The sequence below is a fragment of the Acipenser ruthenus genome, chromosome 27 (assembly GCF_902713425.1).
Source record: "Acipenser ruthenus chromosome 27, fAciRut3.2 maternal haplotype, whole genome shotgun sequence".
Taxonomy (NCBI): Eukaryota; Metazoa; Chordata; class Actinopteri; order Acipenseriformes; family Acipenseridae; genus Acipenser; species Acipenser ruthenus.
In genome coordinates, this window is record NC_081215.1 from 5,173,391 (window position 1) to 5,190,101 (window position 16,711).

Genomic DNA, 16,711 nt, shown 5'->3' on the forward strand with positions numbered 1-16,711 from the left:
TCCCGTCGCCCCTCCTTCCGCAGAATCAATGCAAAAGCCCATCCAATCTGCAACGCTCAAACATGTTTTGCGCTAACACACAGTTAGGATTTTTTAAAAACCCAGACGGCGGCAAACATGAGAAGATACTGGGGAGAGTTTGGGAGGAAATAAATACCAAAGACTAAGGTAAGATTTGCACAAATTTATGATCACGAAAACGAAACCAAATTCTGCACCAAGAAAAACAAAGGAAATGTTTCTGTCTTGGCCTGGAAATTAATTGAAAGCAACCAGGATGCAAAGACTTGAACTGTGCAGGAGGAAACACGTATTTCGAGTTTGCTTGTTTTCTTAAAGGCAGGTCGCTAAACTGCACGTACAGTAATTGTTGCAGGTGGACAGTGCGCTAATTGAGAAGTAAAAGTTACAACCGTGTTGCTTACTGTCTGTTTAGCCAGGTTACCTTGGCAGATGGCAAGTGTGAAAAGTATGTTGATTTTAAAGTGAAATATTGAGCTGGATGTTGTATGTAAAATAAAACAGCATATGTATTTATTTACATATCGATTTGAGGGTGTTTTATATATAGAAATTGCTTCCGTAAAGTATCAAGGGATCAATATGATTGCGTTTTACTAATCTGCACGTGAGCGGTTAATAATTTGGAGTGATTTACGTCATAACATTATTAATGGTCATACAATGTAATTTGTAAATTGCTGTAGTTATGAAAAAATATGGGGTTCATGGTTAGGTTGTATTTAAGTACGTTATGTGTATTATATGTTTTCGTACAAGAAACGTCTGGATTTTAAAGTTTTGCGTTTTAATAATAAAAATCTCAAAAGCGTTTATTTTATTTTTTTTAAAATTGGACCTGAAGCGTTTGAAAACAGATAACTAGTATCGATGTTTATCTACTTTACACTTCTGTTTTCTTTTGTGCTGTGACTTCCCCAACTGGTTTACAAATTCTGGGTTTTACTTCATTTTAAATAAATATTTACATAAACATGCCGGATGTGAGCAGAGATTATTTGAAGGGATTAAGGAAACTCCCTACATTCTCATGATCATTAGTTCAATTTATAAAGCTCAATTAACTTCTTCAACATAGTTATTTACAGAGGAATGTATTTCTGCCCTCGTTAAAAATTGGACTGGCTGTGTGAATTAGTGTAACGAATTTCGAGAACTTTTTATTAAGCACGGTTTCCTGCGGACAGCTGTGCAGACGTCATCTGTCAACACGTGCTCATGGCATCCTGCTGGAATGTGTAATCTGAGCAGGGCATTTTTTTTATCCTGTAACGGTTTTTGTAGAGATCGCCATTTGTCACGCCCAACAATGATTCATAATCTAGAAACACTTCCGATTCTGCATCTCTCCCGTCAAAAGCATCTCTGAAATATATTCTGTAATATATATCTCCCTGCATCAAGTCAGATTCAGTGACGATGGTCAAGACAGCAGATCTGATGGACATTGACAGAGGGCCTGGTTGGCATGTGCTTTGCGTCCTGCAGAAATGACTGAAGGAACAGTTTCAAAAGCACAGTACGCGCCATTCTCAAAAGCAGACTTTCTGCAGAATTCAACCCCAGTACCTCTTTAGAACGAGCTCCCTACTGATCCCCATGGTGGCCCTGCCTACACTACTATTGAATAGTGTGTTATGGCTGTTGCAATAAATACCGCTCTCTGCGATCTGTTCTGGGGTGACAGCCTGACCACTTTTTACTGGAGAGCTAAGTGAAAAGATGTGTTAGTAACTGTGGAGAGGTGGTTTTCAGGTTATAGAGGGGGAGTGAGCTACTTGCTATTGTATATTCAGATTCACCGTCTGCTTCTCTGCTGAGCTGTGACGTGTTCCAATTGAGGACAAGGGAGTGTGTTTGTGAAAGTTTGTTAATGTTTTTTCTTTTTCTTTTTCTTAGTGCTTAAGAAGCGTTCTTATTTTCTTTAAATTTAATTTCTCCCCCCCCCCCCGCTATATTTTATTATTATTATTATTATTATTATTATTATTATTATTATTATTATTATTATTATTATTGTAAAGACACAGCGAAAGAATCCCGTGGCGTCTAGGACCCCACGGTGAGATACCCCCAAGTCGTTTGGGCGTGATTTTTGCTCGAGGCCCCTCCCTCTTGCCCTGGACCAGCCGCGAGGACAGGGGATTTAAATCTAATCTGTCCTGTCTGCAGAATCAGCGTGCAGGCAAGCAGCGAGCAAGAGGACCCTGTTAAATTGCACTATAACATCGGTGTTTAATTGAGTAGGAGGATCAGTGCAAGACTGTGTATATATAAAAAATACACATTTAAGCAGACATTACAAATTATCGACGGAATATATGCATCAAACATTTATTTTCCAGTATATGTGATAAAGAATTATTGTAGTTACCACAGGTCGTATGATTCTCATAATCCCGGCCTGTGTCTGTGCCGCGGGATATGCAATGTGGAATTTGTATGCTCCCGTTTGGTGTTGAGTTGAAGACTGCGTACTTGGAGTAAACGTTGTCAAACAGTAATTTGCATGCAACTTGTTGGACTGCATGGTTCAGCTATCGTTCTCAAATGAGCGCCTCTGGAGATCCGCAGTCGAAAATCGGGGGAGAGTTGAAACTAGAAGCCGTTATTCAGGTCTGTGGTGTATTTATTTTTTTACAGCACGCGCGCATTATTATTGCAGTAAATAATCACATCTATAATACAGTAATAACGCATTTTATTTTCTGTTTAAGTTATAGTTCTATAGTAATAAACCCAGTCTCGCATTTATGTGTCCATGCATGGGATGCGACGCATGTGAAGAACAGTAAACTGTATAAACATAGTTATTATCATTATTAGGATTTTATTGATATTTATTTGAAATAATAATAATAATAATAAAAACTATACCGATTTTTGTGTATAATGCGGTACACATTTCAGTATTTTTTTTTTAATTGCTTTAATTTCACAAAACACTAAAACACGAATGGGGTTATATTCTGTAGTCAAGTGTTTCATTTTTAAAAACTTGACTTGCAGTGCAGTCCGAATTTGACTTGATTAACGGTTTTATTTTTCAGAATGAATCTTTAGTACAAACTCGTTTATTATGTCATGTACAGCTAATTTTATAGACCCCGATTAGCTCTGATCTCTTGGGCTGCCCGCGGTAATGTCCAGTATGCTAACCAGTCAATAGGGTCTTCTTCACAAAGCTTTGTTAATAAAATAATATTGATGTCCACGAATCTGTTTTTAAATAACCCAGCAACAGGCATTGACAGTGACATTAACACCAGCCTTCATGAGCAAACAGACAATTGCTGTGAGACTTCCTGAGGTGACGCTTTCTCTGAACGTGTTGGTAAACAATGTAACAGGTGTAATCAATGCGGGGTGCTGAATGATAGCCAGTGAAACTGTCGCATACAGAACAAGCGTGCCAGCCTTCTCGCTTTAAAAAAAAAAAAAGTATTTACATTTTAACGGGCCTATTCATATACATATATAATATACGACTTTAAAAATTGGGGGGGGGGGGGGGGGGGTGTGATTCTTTAGGCGTTAAACCATTGAAGGACCTAATGTATTTTATATATTACTTATAAACCCTCTTGTGAACTCAGAGTCAGAACTCAGAGTGGAGTCAGAACTGTTTATTCTTGCTACTTCAGCAGGAGTTTATTAATGACATTTCGCCTGAGCGCATTGGGTCACATCTCACAAGGTACACAGTGTGCACCATTTTTAACAAACGTAGGCACACTTCCAAATCGTTGGAATACCCTTCATAAGTGTTCCTTTTGTAAAATACAGGAATAATGCCGAATGCACTTTGGAGTCCACTGCAGTAGACTTTAAACACATTTCAGTATTTATAGGTACTCTCTGGCCACTTTATTAGGACCTGTCTACCCGATTGGATTTGGCATTGCCCTGGTCGGGGGCATGTTCTCCTGGTGTACCCTGGGAGCCTTGATTACTCTGGAAGGCTGAATGTTGTAGTTTATTTCAGCATCATTGCAGATCAAGTCCACCCATCAATGCTGCCCTGGTGCTGGCTGTTTTCTAGACAATAATACACTGTGTCTAACAATTCCAGTATTGTGTGTGAATAGCTGAGGAGTATGACAGACATTAGATGTCTTCCATGGCCACCACAATCCCTGAATCCAGTTGAGCACATTTGGGATGAACTTGATCAACTGAATCCTTAAGACGCATTCCAGCACCTTGTGGATTCTGTGCCATTTATGTCAAGGCTATGATCAGGGTAAATGATGGCCCAGCACGATATTAGGGGCAGTTCCTAATAAAGTGGCCAACAAGTGCAAGCAATTCAAATATAGTTTATTTGTTTTTGTGCTTGTCATTCAATCATTAGCCTGGAGATAGCAACCCGAAGACCATCATGCATCATGTTACAGCCCAACTGGTCTGGTTGAGGTTCCCTGTGTGTGTCATGGTGTTTATTCTCTCTCAGAGGCTGGAGGAGAGCGTGCTGTCGTCAGGAGACGAGAAGAGCTTCACCCTGCGAGGCGACGCCCACGACTCCCCGCCCACCCCGCTGCCTGCACGAATTAGAGAGATCGTCACCAAGAACCTGAGTGAGGACAGTGAGTGGCGTCCTCTCTCTCTCTATCGCACTACACTAAGTCTCTATTTAGTACCAATATATATTATGACTGAGTGTTTGAAAGGATTCATAAAACTTAATTGTGACTATAAATCCATGTGTTATGCAGTAAATGTATGTAATGTTCAGTATTTACCAGCACACTAAGTCTTTATGAACACAGCCCTCACCCTTTCTCTCACTCTCACTCTCACTCTTCCTGCCTTCTTGAACAAACTCACACTCAAATTGTCAAAAGGACTTTATTAAATCATGTATTGGCGCAGGTACAGTAGCAGATCTCACTGTTCGTCCTGCTCTCTCACTCTCGGCTCCAGTAGCCATGGCCTCCGTGATCTCTCTCCAGGAGGAGAACAGGATCCTCCAGCAGGAGCTGTCCCGGGTCGAGGACCTGCTGGCTGAGAGCCGAGCCGAGCGCGATGAACTGGCCATCAAATACAACGCCATCAGCGAGCGGGTGAGTCCCACTGCACACACACAGCAGAGCAGACCAGAATAGAACAGCATACCACTGTACAAAAATCCAGACTGACCTACAACAGTACAGACCAGCACAGCCCTCTGCAGACCAGTATATAACAGAGCATACCACTATCCAGATCAGCCTAGACCAGCACAGGCCACTGCGGACCAGTATATAACAGAAAATACCAGTATACCGTGCTCCAGAATTGCCTACATCATTACAGAGCAGTATCCTGCTGGCCAGTACTAAACAGGCTTGTCACTGTAATATAGAAGATGCAGGAGTGCCAGTAAAAGTTTCTGTTCTTGAACGCCAGTCTGGTATGGAGGTGCTTCCCTCATCCACAGTACAGCTCATTGCAGGCCTGTCCGGACCTGCCCGTTAATAAATCAGCTCTGAGGTGGCAGAGCAAGCATTTGAATTGCTGCAGATTCCCTGTGTGCAAACCCAGTCTCCTGAAGTGTTTCGCGAATGCCATCCATTCGTGGCATTTGTTGTCTCCTAGGTTACACCGAATAAACTTTAACCCCCTTCCCCCTTAATTGAAGGCAGGTTCAAAAAGTATTGGTTTTGGATATTATTAAATAGTTGAACCTAGCTGAAATGTATACAAGTATTTAACCTGACTATATTACTCATTTTTGGTGGAGATGGAAGTCATGTCTCCATTGGCTCTTTTCACTTCTTAGTAGTGAGCTGGGACTCAGGAAACTCAAGGTAGTTATCCTGTACTCCTTGATTATTATTATGAATCTCAGCCCATGTGATGCACGCTTGGCCCAGAATAGTGTGCAGAGACACAGCTGGTAATGGGGTGAGATTGTAATAATAAAGAGAAAGCTGCGAAGATGTCAGGCCAGCTAGATCAGCCTCCTGGCTGTTTCACTTCAAGATAAGGTAGCTTAAGCCATTTCTGGGCAGGAGATAAACACTGAATCCTAACAGCTTTCAGAAAGGGGAGCAAGGCAACAGTTAGATACTTGAAGGTGTTTTACACATTACTGATGCACCAGTAGCAAGTCTCATTTTTATTGTGGTGCTTGATAGAGGTTGTTATCATTTTATGATTGGATCCAGAAAATAGTTTTTTAATCATCATTTATGATTTTGTTGGTCTTCAGTGATTGCTTAGCATACGTTTTCAGTATAGTAATGCTAGAGAGGGAGTGTGCTAATTTAGAAAAATTTTAAACACCACCTCATCTCAGATACAGCAGATATTTTATTTTTTTTATTTTATTTTTTTTTTATAAATTTAGTCGTCACCAATTTTTTTACCCCGGTTTTCTCCCCAATTTAGTATGCCCAATTATTATCTGTATACTCGGCTCACCGCTCGCAACCCCCCCGCCTACTCGGGAAACGGCGGCTGGAACACGCGTCCTCCGAAACGTGCTCCTGCCAAGCCGTCATTTTTCGCACTGCAGATCCACAGCAATGCCACCAGACCTATAGTGCTGAAGGACAACACAGATCTGGCGGCTCCACTGCAGAACCACAGGCGCCCCATCGGCCACAGGGGTCGCTGATGCGCGGTGAGCCGTGGATTCCCCTGCCGACCTAAACCCTCCCTACCCGGGCAGCGCTCAGCCAATTGTGCGCCGCCTCCTAGGAACTCCCGGTCACGGTCAGCTGTGACATAGCCTGGATTCGAACCTGCGATCTCCAGGCTATAGGGCACATCCTGCACTCCGCGCGGAGCGCCTTTACTGGATGCGCCACTCGGGAGCCCGATACAGCAGATATTGAAGCTGACATAAAAAATCCTGGGCTTCCATAATCCCTCTATGAACAGGGCATGCCTTACTCCTCTGTGATCTACTCTTTTTCAACCAACCATTGACCGAAACATTTGAAGCCCTCATTCTCTGACTCGGATTAAAGGCTATATTTTGGGACCCTTCTATAGTCTATGAAATGTTTGTTCGATGTTGTTCCTCATGCTCCTCAATGCTGGTGCGTGCAGTGCCTGGTATTTCACAGTTCTGGTAGCTGAATAGCTATTAAGGGTTTGAGTCACTTGTCTAGTTTTCATTTAGCTTCTGGTTTCCTGGACATTTGTTTTGAGGTGTTGTTTTCTGCACCCTGGATGTTTAAATCATTCCTAATGTTCTGTGACTCAGTGTATTAATACTAGCTGACTTCTCATTCAGTGTGCTGCTGTAGGTTTTGTTATTACAGCCCTAGCTGTAGCTTGTATTGTTTCTGGGGCTTGCCGGTGGAAAGGAAAGGCAAAACCGAAAATGCTTTCATTTGACAACGGCCGATCTGTGGGGGGGATTCATGTTAATCCCTCCTGATTCAGAGACGTCGGCTGACTGTCGGGACACAGTCTTTCCCTGCCTGCCTCACTGCCCTTCTCACTTTCTCATGCATACATTCTTTCAGCTTGTTTTTTCAAAGAGTCTAAAGATTGCAAATAAATAGTTACATTACACCAGAGCTTGATACATCCTATAAGTTAATATGTTGTGTGTATGTGTCTCTTGGAGCAAATCCAATGCACCACATCTCTCTGCTTTAATGTGATTCTATAGAGGGGATAGCTGGGTGGAGCAGCAGGCTTCCCAGCTTGGCCTGTCACTATAGCAACCATTATTAGAATGAACCAAGTGGCCAGTTGCTATGGCGGCAGTCGCCCATGGAGATGTAAAACACTTCCTTGAATGGTGCAGGGCTCTTTGTGCAAGAGGGACTGAACTGCTTGGGTTTATTGGAGAGGGAGGAGATGGGTTTAATGGGGAAACCAATTCACAAAGAAAGACATTCCTGGAGCTACCCCCACAAACACAGGGTTTAACCAGTGACAGTGCGCTACTCACCAGTATTTATTCAATTGCATTTATTTAATTATTTATGTATTTGTACTTGTGTTATGAGATAAAACTATAACTGAAGTTGTTTTGTCAAAACATTTGTCTGCCTGATTGTCAATGTATGTTTAGAGTTATTGTAGCTTTGGCAATACTTGCCTGTTGTTCATTGAGAGAGAGAGAGAGAGAGAGAGAGAGAGAGAGATTGCTGTATCTTGCTGCCTCTGTACACTTGCATGCAGAGTGAGGCAGGAGATTTACTGAGGGATCTGTGATTGTGAAGGAATTGGTCAGGGGAATGGCGGAGGGGAGAGCGAGTGAAGGGGGCACTCTGGGACCCCCAGGCCCCTCCGAAGAGGACGCCACTGAGGACAGGCTCTACGTGCGGAAGAGGGTGGAGCGGGCAAGTACAGAGGCTAGCTAGGCCTGAGGTGTTTCCGTGGAAACTAGGCCGTGCTTACAACTTTTTAACCCTTTCAGGGCAGTCGCAAATTCAAACTCTGCCAATGAACCTTAATAAATAACCAATAAATGTATTTCTGATCCCAGCTGGGAAACATGCCTCATCTCTTGGCTGGGGTTCAGGGATGAGAGACTCTCTCTAGGGCTGGGGTTCAGATCTCGGGGCTGGGAGACTCTCTAGATCTGGGGTTCAGATCTCATGGCTGGGAGACTCTCTCTCTAGGGCTGGGGTTCAGATCTCAGGGCTGGGAGACTCTCCCTATTTCTAGGGCTGAGATACATGACAGCCGTATCCTGAATGCTGTGTGTTGTTCTGTTGCAGTTGGAAGAGTCTTTGCGTCTGAAGGGGGAGGATGCTGTGACAAACGCAGATGTGGGTATTTAGAGTGCGAAGTGTCAGCTTTCTGTGACTGAAGCCCTTCACTGTTGTCCAGACACTTTAACTATGAGTTAAGTTTGGTTTTTGTAGGTCTACCAGGATGTATAATGCCAGCACATGGTCACCACCCTGTGAAATGTACAGTGAGACTGCTATGCTCTTCTGTATATATTAGGAAATTCATGCACTAAACACCCCATAGAACTAAAAAATAATTTCTATGAGGAGAGTGATATGAGCACTGTTTGGAGCAGTATCTTGATCACATGGTGTTCATGAATATAACCCCAGAGGTATGAATTTGCCCAGTTTTACACTTGCATGTAGTAGCCGGAGCAGCACCATGCATATCGGATTTCCAGACAAGATTGTGCTTCTATAGCTGCCTGTATATAGGACCTGTCTGCATGCCCATTTCCAGTCGCTCATCTTTTATTGCTGTCTCAGTTTCGTCTCTTTCTGTTCCTCTGAATGCATTCTCTGCTTTTCTGTTCTGCTAAACCCGGAAGCTGGAACAGCCAATCAGCTGGCAGTGTGGAGATTTGGGTGCTGATGGGGCAGAGCTAAGGCCACGTAGTCCTCTGGTAAGCGTATTATTCTGTTCAGGAGAGCGAGCGATTTAAGGAGTTGGCTATCATCAAAAGTGAAGTACTTCTGGGTCTTGGTTCCTGGACAATTTCCTTTAGGAAGAGCAACTAAACATTTTTGGGGACATTGCATTGAATCAGTGTCTTCCTGGCTGCCCAATGATGGTGTTCTAATATTTTGTCCAGCCACATGTCTTTCGGACCTTCTAAAGAATACTTTTGCTTGGGATTCATCACACGATGGTGTTTTCTCTGGTTTTAACCCAGGTGTCTCTCTGTCTCTCTCAGCTGGAGCAGACCCTGCGCGTGGAGACGGGTGAGCGAGACCGGGAGTCCCTGGAGAGCCGCAGCTTGGCTCAGCAGAACATGGAGCTGCGGAGACGGCTGGACGAGGAGCAGGCTGCGTACAAACGCAAGCTGCAGGCTTACCAGGAGGGGCAGCAGAGGCAGGCCCAGCTAGTACAGAAACTACAGGCCAAGGTACTGACCAGAAGAAATCCCTCAGAATCACTGAGTATTCAAACTGGCTCCCAAAAGGATTCCTGTGTCACTTAAAATACCCCACACATCTATGTTAAAAATGATTAGACATTTTAGATATACCAAATCCCCTGAATGAATCTGAAGTGCTGAAGTTCATAGTTTTTTAAATAGTCTGCCTCTTGACCTATAATCTGCAGTGGCAGGAAATCATGCTGAGATTCATTGGACTGCACTGTGTCCTGTTCCCCTTAGGTGCTGCAGTACAAGAAGAAGTGTGGGGAGCTTGAGCAGGTTGTGCTGGACAAATCAACTGAGCTGGAGCAGCACTGCATGACTGTGAGTGGCTGTAGGGCAGGGTCTTCCCAGGGAGGGGAGGAGCCTCAGTGGGGAGGGGAGGGGAGGGGCCTCAGTGGGGAGGGGAGGAGCCTCAGTGGAGAGGGGGAGGGCTCTCAGTGGAGAGGGAAGGGGTCTCGGTGGGGAGGGGAGGAGTCTCAGTGGTTTCCACTGCCACAAACCCTGTTTGGAGACAATTCTGGACAGCGGTGTCTCTCACTCCAGAGTCGCCTGGACCTCTCCACCGGCCGACTTCGTCCCGAAGAGGAGGAGCATAGCAACGACCTGGAGAATGCACTCATCCGATTGGAGGAGGAGCAGCAGAGGTAGGCGGGACTCCAGAGCATTGGTTGGGGCTGCCAAGAGCGGCTGTGATTGGCCATGCCTGAGGATATTCAGCTACTTAGTTTAGCTTCTATTGATCAAAATGGTTGGCCACAAAAGTTTTTCCACTCTAATGTGGTAAAACTATTAAAATAACTGTAGCAGGAAGATTAATTTTCAGGAGACTCTGGTTTGGTTATCGTACCAAGAACTTGGCATGGAGCTTATCCAGACTCATATTAGCTCCAAACTTTCGCTTGGTTATCAAGGCCAAAGAAAGACCCACAAAGAACGTTAATATTTAGAATACATGTATACAGTCTGTATGCTACTTGCCTTATTCTGAAGATATAGTTAATGTAGGTCAAAAGTGTGTACAGAATAATATTAAAATATTAGAATATATGTGCTGTAAATGCAGTGCTTGTGTCAGAGATTGGTTGGTACCTGTCTGTCTGTGAGACTGCGTGTTTGACCGTCCTCAGGAGTGCCAGCCTCGCCCAGGTGAATGCCATGCTCCGGGAGCAGCTTGACCAGGCCAACTCAGCCAATCAGGCACTGAGCGAGGACATCCGCAAACTCACTGCTGATTGGACGAAGGCCCGAGAGGAGCTGGAGCAGAGGGAGGTTGATTGGAGGAGAGAGGAGGAGGTGGGGCTTTACAGCATGTCTGAGATATTGCTTAACATACAAATGCAAATATTTTTTCAAGTCGTTCAAGTTTGTACTGAAACCTAATAGTTGCCATTACATATTAATTGACTTCACTTCAGCTGAAAAAAAAGCAAAAAGTTTTACTTAGCACACAGTGCCTCCCTGTGGCTGCGTATTGTAAATGCAGAGAGCTGTTAATTGCCACACCACTGTTGAGTGTGTGTGTGCTTTCCTCCGCAGTCCTTCCACACCTACTTCAGCAGTGAGCACAGCCGCCTGCTAGCCCTGTGGAGACAAGTGGTGGGCTTCCGCCGGCACATCTGTGAGCTCAAGAGCGCCACGGAGAGGTGAGGGGGAAGGGAGGGGCTGGAGACCGGAGACCAGTGGGGGAGGGTTTTCTGAGCTTCACTCTGTTGAAGATTGTATTGTGGGAAAAGCATGAGTTTTTTATAAGATACTACATCATGTGTAGTATATTTCCTATTGCTAAGAAATTATCTCATGCAGTTTGGACGAGGGTTTTACTTGCTACACACAACGTATTGACTTATTATATATCACAAAGACGTAGATTAACTTCAGAATTTTACCACAATGAAACGATACAAGGGAATTCATTGTGCCTCTGCATGCTGTGGTTGCAGTTTGCCCCAGTCTAACCCCCTCCCTCGCCCGCAGGGACCTCTCGGAGGTGCGGAACGAGCTAGCCAAGGCCTCCCGCAGCGCCCACGCCTCCTGTCTCAACCTGGGTGCCAACCTGCGAGCCAGCGAGAGCTCCTCCACCCTGGCGCTGGACAAGCAGAGCGCCCGGCAGGCACAGCTGGAGGAGCAGCTGCGTGACAAGGTGCGAGACATGATCCAGATGCAGGCCAGATGTGACACGGAGAAAGCAGAGCTCAACGCCAGGTAAGAACCCAGCCCTACGAAAATACACTGCAGCCGATTTACAGCAGCATTGCATGTATCCTGAGTAATACGGTAAAGTAGACCAATGTTTCAGCTAGTGTCTTCATCAGTGTATCAAACAGACAAAGGCAGTGGCCAAAACGTGTCTACTTGACTTTTCCTTGTGTTCTATGAATGGGAGTTTTGAAGTTGGGTGTATTTGAAATTATTCTACATATATTATTGCTAATGCATTGCTATGGCTGGACAATGAAGTAATGTTACTTTCTGACTGCAGTATGGTTGCTATGCAGTACCACTACAAAGTTGTTGTGCCTACAGGACATTCGCATTATTGTTTCCTGTTCATCCTTTCTATAGTATTGCAGGTAATTTTGGCGAGGAATACATTTGTCTATATTGGCTGCTGAGATAAAATATATAATTAAAATATGTCAATTATACCATATCAATAAAATATATACAAAATTAAAACTGAACAAACTGACCAATCTAAAATAGCAAGAATAACCACCATCAAAATGACCTGCCATACTCTGTATTGCATGTTGCAATCCTATAATAATTGGCCCCTATTTCTGAAAGTTTTTGTTTTACTCTAGATCACTTGTAACTCTGAACTTTTCTCTCTCTGTGTCTCTCTGCAGGATTACAGAGCTGATGGTGGAGGTGGAGAGGATGAAGACCCAGGGGGAGGAGAAGGAGAAATCCAGCACCTCTCTAACTCAGAGGCTGGAAGCCCTGGTCAGTACTGGAGAGGGGAGGCTGAAGCTTGGTCCACATGAAGTTCTCTGCTCTGCTCCCTTCGTTAGAATCAGTACTACAGTAGTCTATTTCAATGTAAACCCTTGTATTCTGCTGTAGTAGTACAGTACTATAATACACACACTTTTTTTTTTAATTGGTTATAATTTCTTATTGTTTCTGATGGCAAATGTGACCTCTATGGGTTTGAAGTTCATTTTTTAATTTCAATATAGTAAATTAAATTACTCTGGATTGTGGAACCATTTTTGGCAGTCAGAATTGTGCAAACCCATTTTAAGGGTTATATAAAGAATAACGTGTCCTGGCCAGTTGTTCTGCATGATATTTTATAAGCAAGATGTCTGAATAAAGGCCCCACATTCACTTAGCTCAAGAGGCAGTCCTGATGCTTTGAATTGTTACATCACCAGTGATGTCACAATCCTTCTAAAGAAGATGCATTTAATATTTGAAAAGAAAGAGTTATAAACCAAATGAATGTTAGACCTCAGGTGTCAAACTCGTGATTCGCTCATAGAGCCCCTATCCCTGGTGCTTCATACTCATGTAGTACCCTGCCTGCCCCCTGCAGGAGGGCAGTCTCTCCCAGGAACAGGCTGAGCGAGAGCAGGAGGAGGTGGAGGCGCTGAGAGCTGAGATTGAAGTACTGCAGCAGGCTCTCCGTGACATCACACAGGTGAGGAAGGGACAGGGGGCACTCTGACATCACATAGGGACAGGGGGTACTCTGTGACATCACACAGGGTTAGGGGGGCACTGTGACATCACACAAGGATCAAGGAACACTCTGTGATGTCACATAAGGAAAGGGGGCACTTTGTGACATCACACAAGTTAAAAAACAAACAAAAAACAAACAAAAAAAAAAACCCTAAACAGAATTCATATAATTCTATCAGAACCATCTAGTGCTTAATATAATTGTCAAAAAAGTTTTCCCTTTTATTTTTTTGTTGACGCATATCTCAAAAGCCTAGTACAGTATATCTGTAATCTTAAAATGAAGTGGAAATCAGAGAAGTTACTTGGCTAAGAAATAAGACTTTGGTATTTTCAGTGACATCATCACAATGAGGATCTAATCTGTAAGAAAAAACAGGCCTGCAGAGTACAGCAGACTGGGTGTGATCCATTCATTTCTGGACCCAGGTTACTATGACACTGGTTACGCAAATGTCATTCTGTGGGGTGTGCCAGGGTTGTGTCTCTGTTCCTCTGTGCAGGCTGTGCTGGCGGACTCTGACACGGGGGTCCCTGTGCCCCCCCTCGAGGGAGAGCAGGACCTGATGGGCTCTCTGGGCGGGGTCTCAGTCCTGCGCAGCCCCTCCCCTCGCCGGGGTGCTTCTCCTCGCAGATCAGCCTCCCCTCGACGCAGCTTCTCCACCAGCCTCGCTGACCCCACGCTGGGGGCCGTTCGAGCTGCCCTCACCAACAGACAGATCCACTTACAGGTGAGGATCTGAGCCCCTGCACAGGTGTGACTGACAAGTCTTTGCAGTGACTTAACCAATGCACTGAAGCAGAGGTTTTGAATCCGGACACCTTGTATTAGTAATAAGATTGTTACTGGTCCCTTTTTATTAGGCTTAGCATTTACATTAATTCTATAAATATGCAAATATTTCAACTACAGCTCTATAGATAAACTGTTGCATGCTGGTAACTTTGCTGTAAGTCACATGGTCTGTTTACAGCTAGACCATTGGCGTGAGTTTGAACACATGAAGTAATTAGGTACCAGGAAGTACCAGCAACTTATCTTTAGTGTTGTCCTTGAAATATCGGCATAACCTAAATAAAATCCAAGCAAGAGATCTTCAACAGAAGAAAAGGGGGTAAAAGTTGATCTTGCTAGTGGTGGCTGTAGTGGGATCTGCCAGTGGCCAGCAGGAGGCGCTCGGTACATCGTACATCACACTGCTTTAAGATTTGGTGCAGCTGATTTGCACTCAGGTAGAATTGAATGTGGTGGAACGTTCTTTATCCAGGAGCTGCGAGGGCGCTACGAGGGGGCCCAGGATCTGGTGGCATCTCTGAGGCGGCAGCTGGCCGAGAGCGAGACGGAGCGGCGGGCTCTCGAGCAGCGGGCACAGCAGCTGAGCGAGGAGAGAGAGGAGGCCGGGCGAGCCAAGGACGCCGCGCAGAGAGATGCTGACAGACTTCGCTCCTCCACTGAACACATTGGCAGGTAGGCCAGCCCCCGCAACCAGATACACCGACACATGAGGATATAGATGGCATCCTCCAAGACTGTTCTTAGTTTCAGCAGAACGACCATCCCTTATAAATGTTTGCTATGGTAAAAGCATGGTAAAACATCAGTAAGCATTGTAAAGAATAGCGAGGTATGGTAAAGCACATTAATAAACGTGGCAAACCAGGGTAAACTATTGTAAATGCTTAGTATAGCCATGGGAAAAGCATGGGAACACTGCATAAGGTAAACTTTTATAAGGGATGTCACGCCTGCTTTTTGATTTAATATTACTGTTAACTGTGCCGAGACCAACCACAGCTGATTGCCCAAGCTGCTCATGCTCCCTTCTTACTTCCCTTGCAGTGAGAAGACCAGCCTTGGGAAGGCGCTGCAGGCCCTGCAGGAGAGAGTGGAGACGCTGCAGCAGGAAGGCGAGAGGCTGCAGCTCACCAATGCAGCGCTGCAGAGAGAGAGGGACTGCGAGAGCGAGGAGAAAGAGGGGGCTCTGAAAGAGAGGGAGCGAGCCAGGGCAGAGACTGAGAAGGGGTAAGAGAGAGAGAGTGAGGAGAAAGAGGAAGGGTGCTAGAGGGGGGGACTGGGGCAGGGGGCAGTTTACTGTGTGAGAGTTGTTTCTGTCTGGATTTGAAATTGAGAGAAAGGGGTGGAGGTTGTTGAGTGAGTGTTAGACAGGTAAAATGAGAGGGTTTCCCCCATCCTGTACCCCTGTGTTGACCCCCGCCCTGCTCCTCTCCCAGGCTGAAGCAGCTGGAGCAGGCCGAGGCTCGCTGCTCGGCCCTCAGGAAGGAGCTGGCCCTGGTGAAGGAGGCTCTGCAGAGACAGACACTGGACAAGGAGGTGCAGGAGACGGAGAAGGCTGGGCTGGCTGAGGCTCTGTGCAGGGTAAGCAGAATCTCGGTGGGACCTCCAATTCAGAATATATGTATATTAGGATTAAAATAATAATTTATGAATCGAGATAGTACTGAAAAATCTTGATAAGAGTATTGTTAGCGATTCATTTTAGCTACAGATAAAAATGATCAGTGCAACTGCTACCAAGATGTTTTGTTCAGAGGGAAAGTTGAGGATGCTAGGTGCTTAATTTAGCTGGGCATCAAAAAAGTGTTTAATTCAGTCCCCTTCCTCTACTGTGGTAGAGAACAATGGAATTACTTTATTTTTTAAAACGAATAAGTGAGAAAAACAGAAAATGTTTGTGCAAGAAAGAAAATGCAAATAAGAGGGATTGAAACATGATTTTAAGATCAGCCTATAATGGAGAATTTCTTTATCATCCAGCCCTAAAACCAGTTATTGAACGTATTTATCTAATTACTCAAAGGTGATATTCAGTTATCCTCATATTGTACTGTGGTCCCCCCCAGGCGGAGACCAGTGTTGCTGAGCTGACCCTGACCTGCAACAGACTCAAGGTAGAGGAGTCGACCCTGCGTGACTCCCTGGCTAAAATGAGCTCCCTGAACGAGGGGCTGGCCCAGGACAAGATCCAGCTCAACAAGATCATCATCCAGGTACACAGTGCGGAGCGCAGGGCGTCTGGGATCAGGAATCAGACATGACAGCACAGCGGGAGTCCGTGTGCTACTGAATTCAATACACGATCTGGCAAAAACAAACCGTGTTTTCATATGTACTCAATTTGCTTTACCACAGTCCTGTAAGCAGCTGGTGAACCTCAAGAGGTTGTAAAT

At 44.7% G+C, this 16,711-nt stretch overlaps 1 protein-coding gene across 10 annotated transcripts in view; it reads left to right on the top strand.

Moving 5' to 3' along the window:
• Nucleotides 1–16,711, top strand: part of LOC117432308 (rootletin-like) — a 35,411-nt gene continuing 18,700 nt past the window's right edge. Inside the window, exons 1-18 of one of the 10 annotated variants that reach the window (XM_059002169.1) lie at nt 1–168; nt 4,475–4,607; nt 4,945–5,084; nt 8,691–8,741; nt 9,257–9,331; nt 9,623–9,814; nt 10,070–10,153; nt 10,376–10,476; nt 10,960–11,125; nt 11,369–11,475; nt 11,807–12,034; nt 12,682–12,778; nt 13,374–13,478; nt 14,026–14,253; nt 14,791–14,990; nt 15,363–15,545; nt 15,755–15,899; nt 16,385–16,531. In XM_059002169.1, the coding sequence (XP_058858152.1) occupies nt 4,950–5,084; nt 8,691–8,741; nt 9,257–9,331; nt 9,623–9,814; nt 10,070–10,153; nt 10,376–10,476; nt 10,960–11,125; nt 11,369–11,475; nt 11,807–12,034; nt 12,682–12,778; nt 13,374–13,478; nt 14,026–14,253; nt 14,791–14,990; nt 15,363–15,545; nt 15,755–15,899; nt 16,385–16,531 (2,244 nt within the window). In that variant the 5' untranslated portion in view covers nt 1–168; nt 4,475–4,607; nt 4,945–4,949. Of the gene's footprint in view, nt 169–2,188; nt 2,638–4,474; nt 4,608–4,893; nt 5,085–8,005; nt 8,310–8,690; nt 8,742–9,256; nt 9,332–9,622; nt 9,815–10,069; nt 10,154–10,375; nt 10,477–10,959; nt 11,126–11,368; nt 11,476–11,806; nt 12,035–12,681; nt 12,779–13,373; nt 13,479–14,025; nt 14,254–14,790; nt 14,991–15,362; nt 15,546–15,754; nt 15,900–16,384; nt 16,532–16,711 lie in introns of those variants that run through there. The other 9 variants (XM_059002161.1, XM_059002162.1, XM_059002164.1 and 6 more) reach the window with 9 other exon arrangements.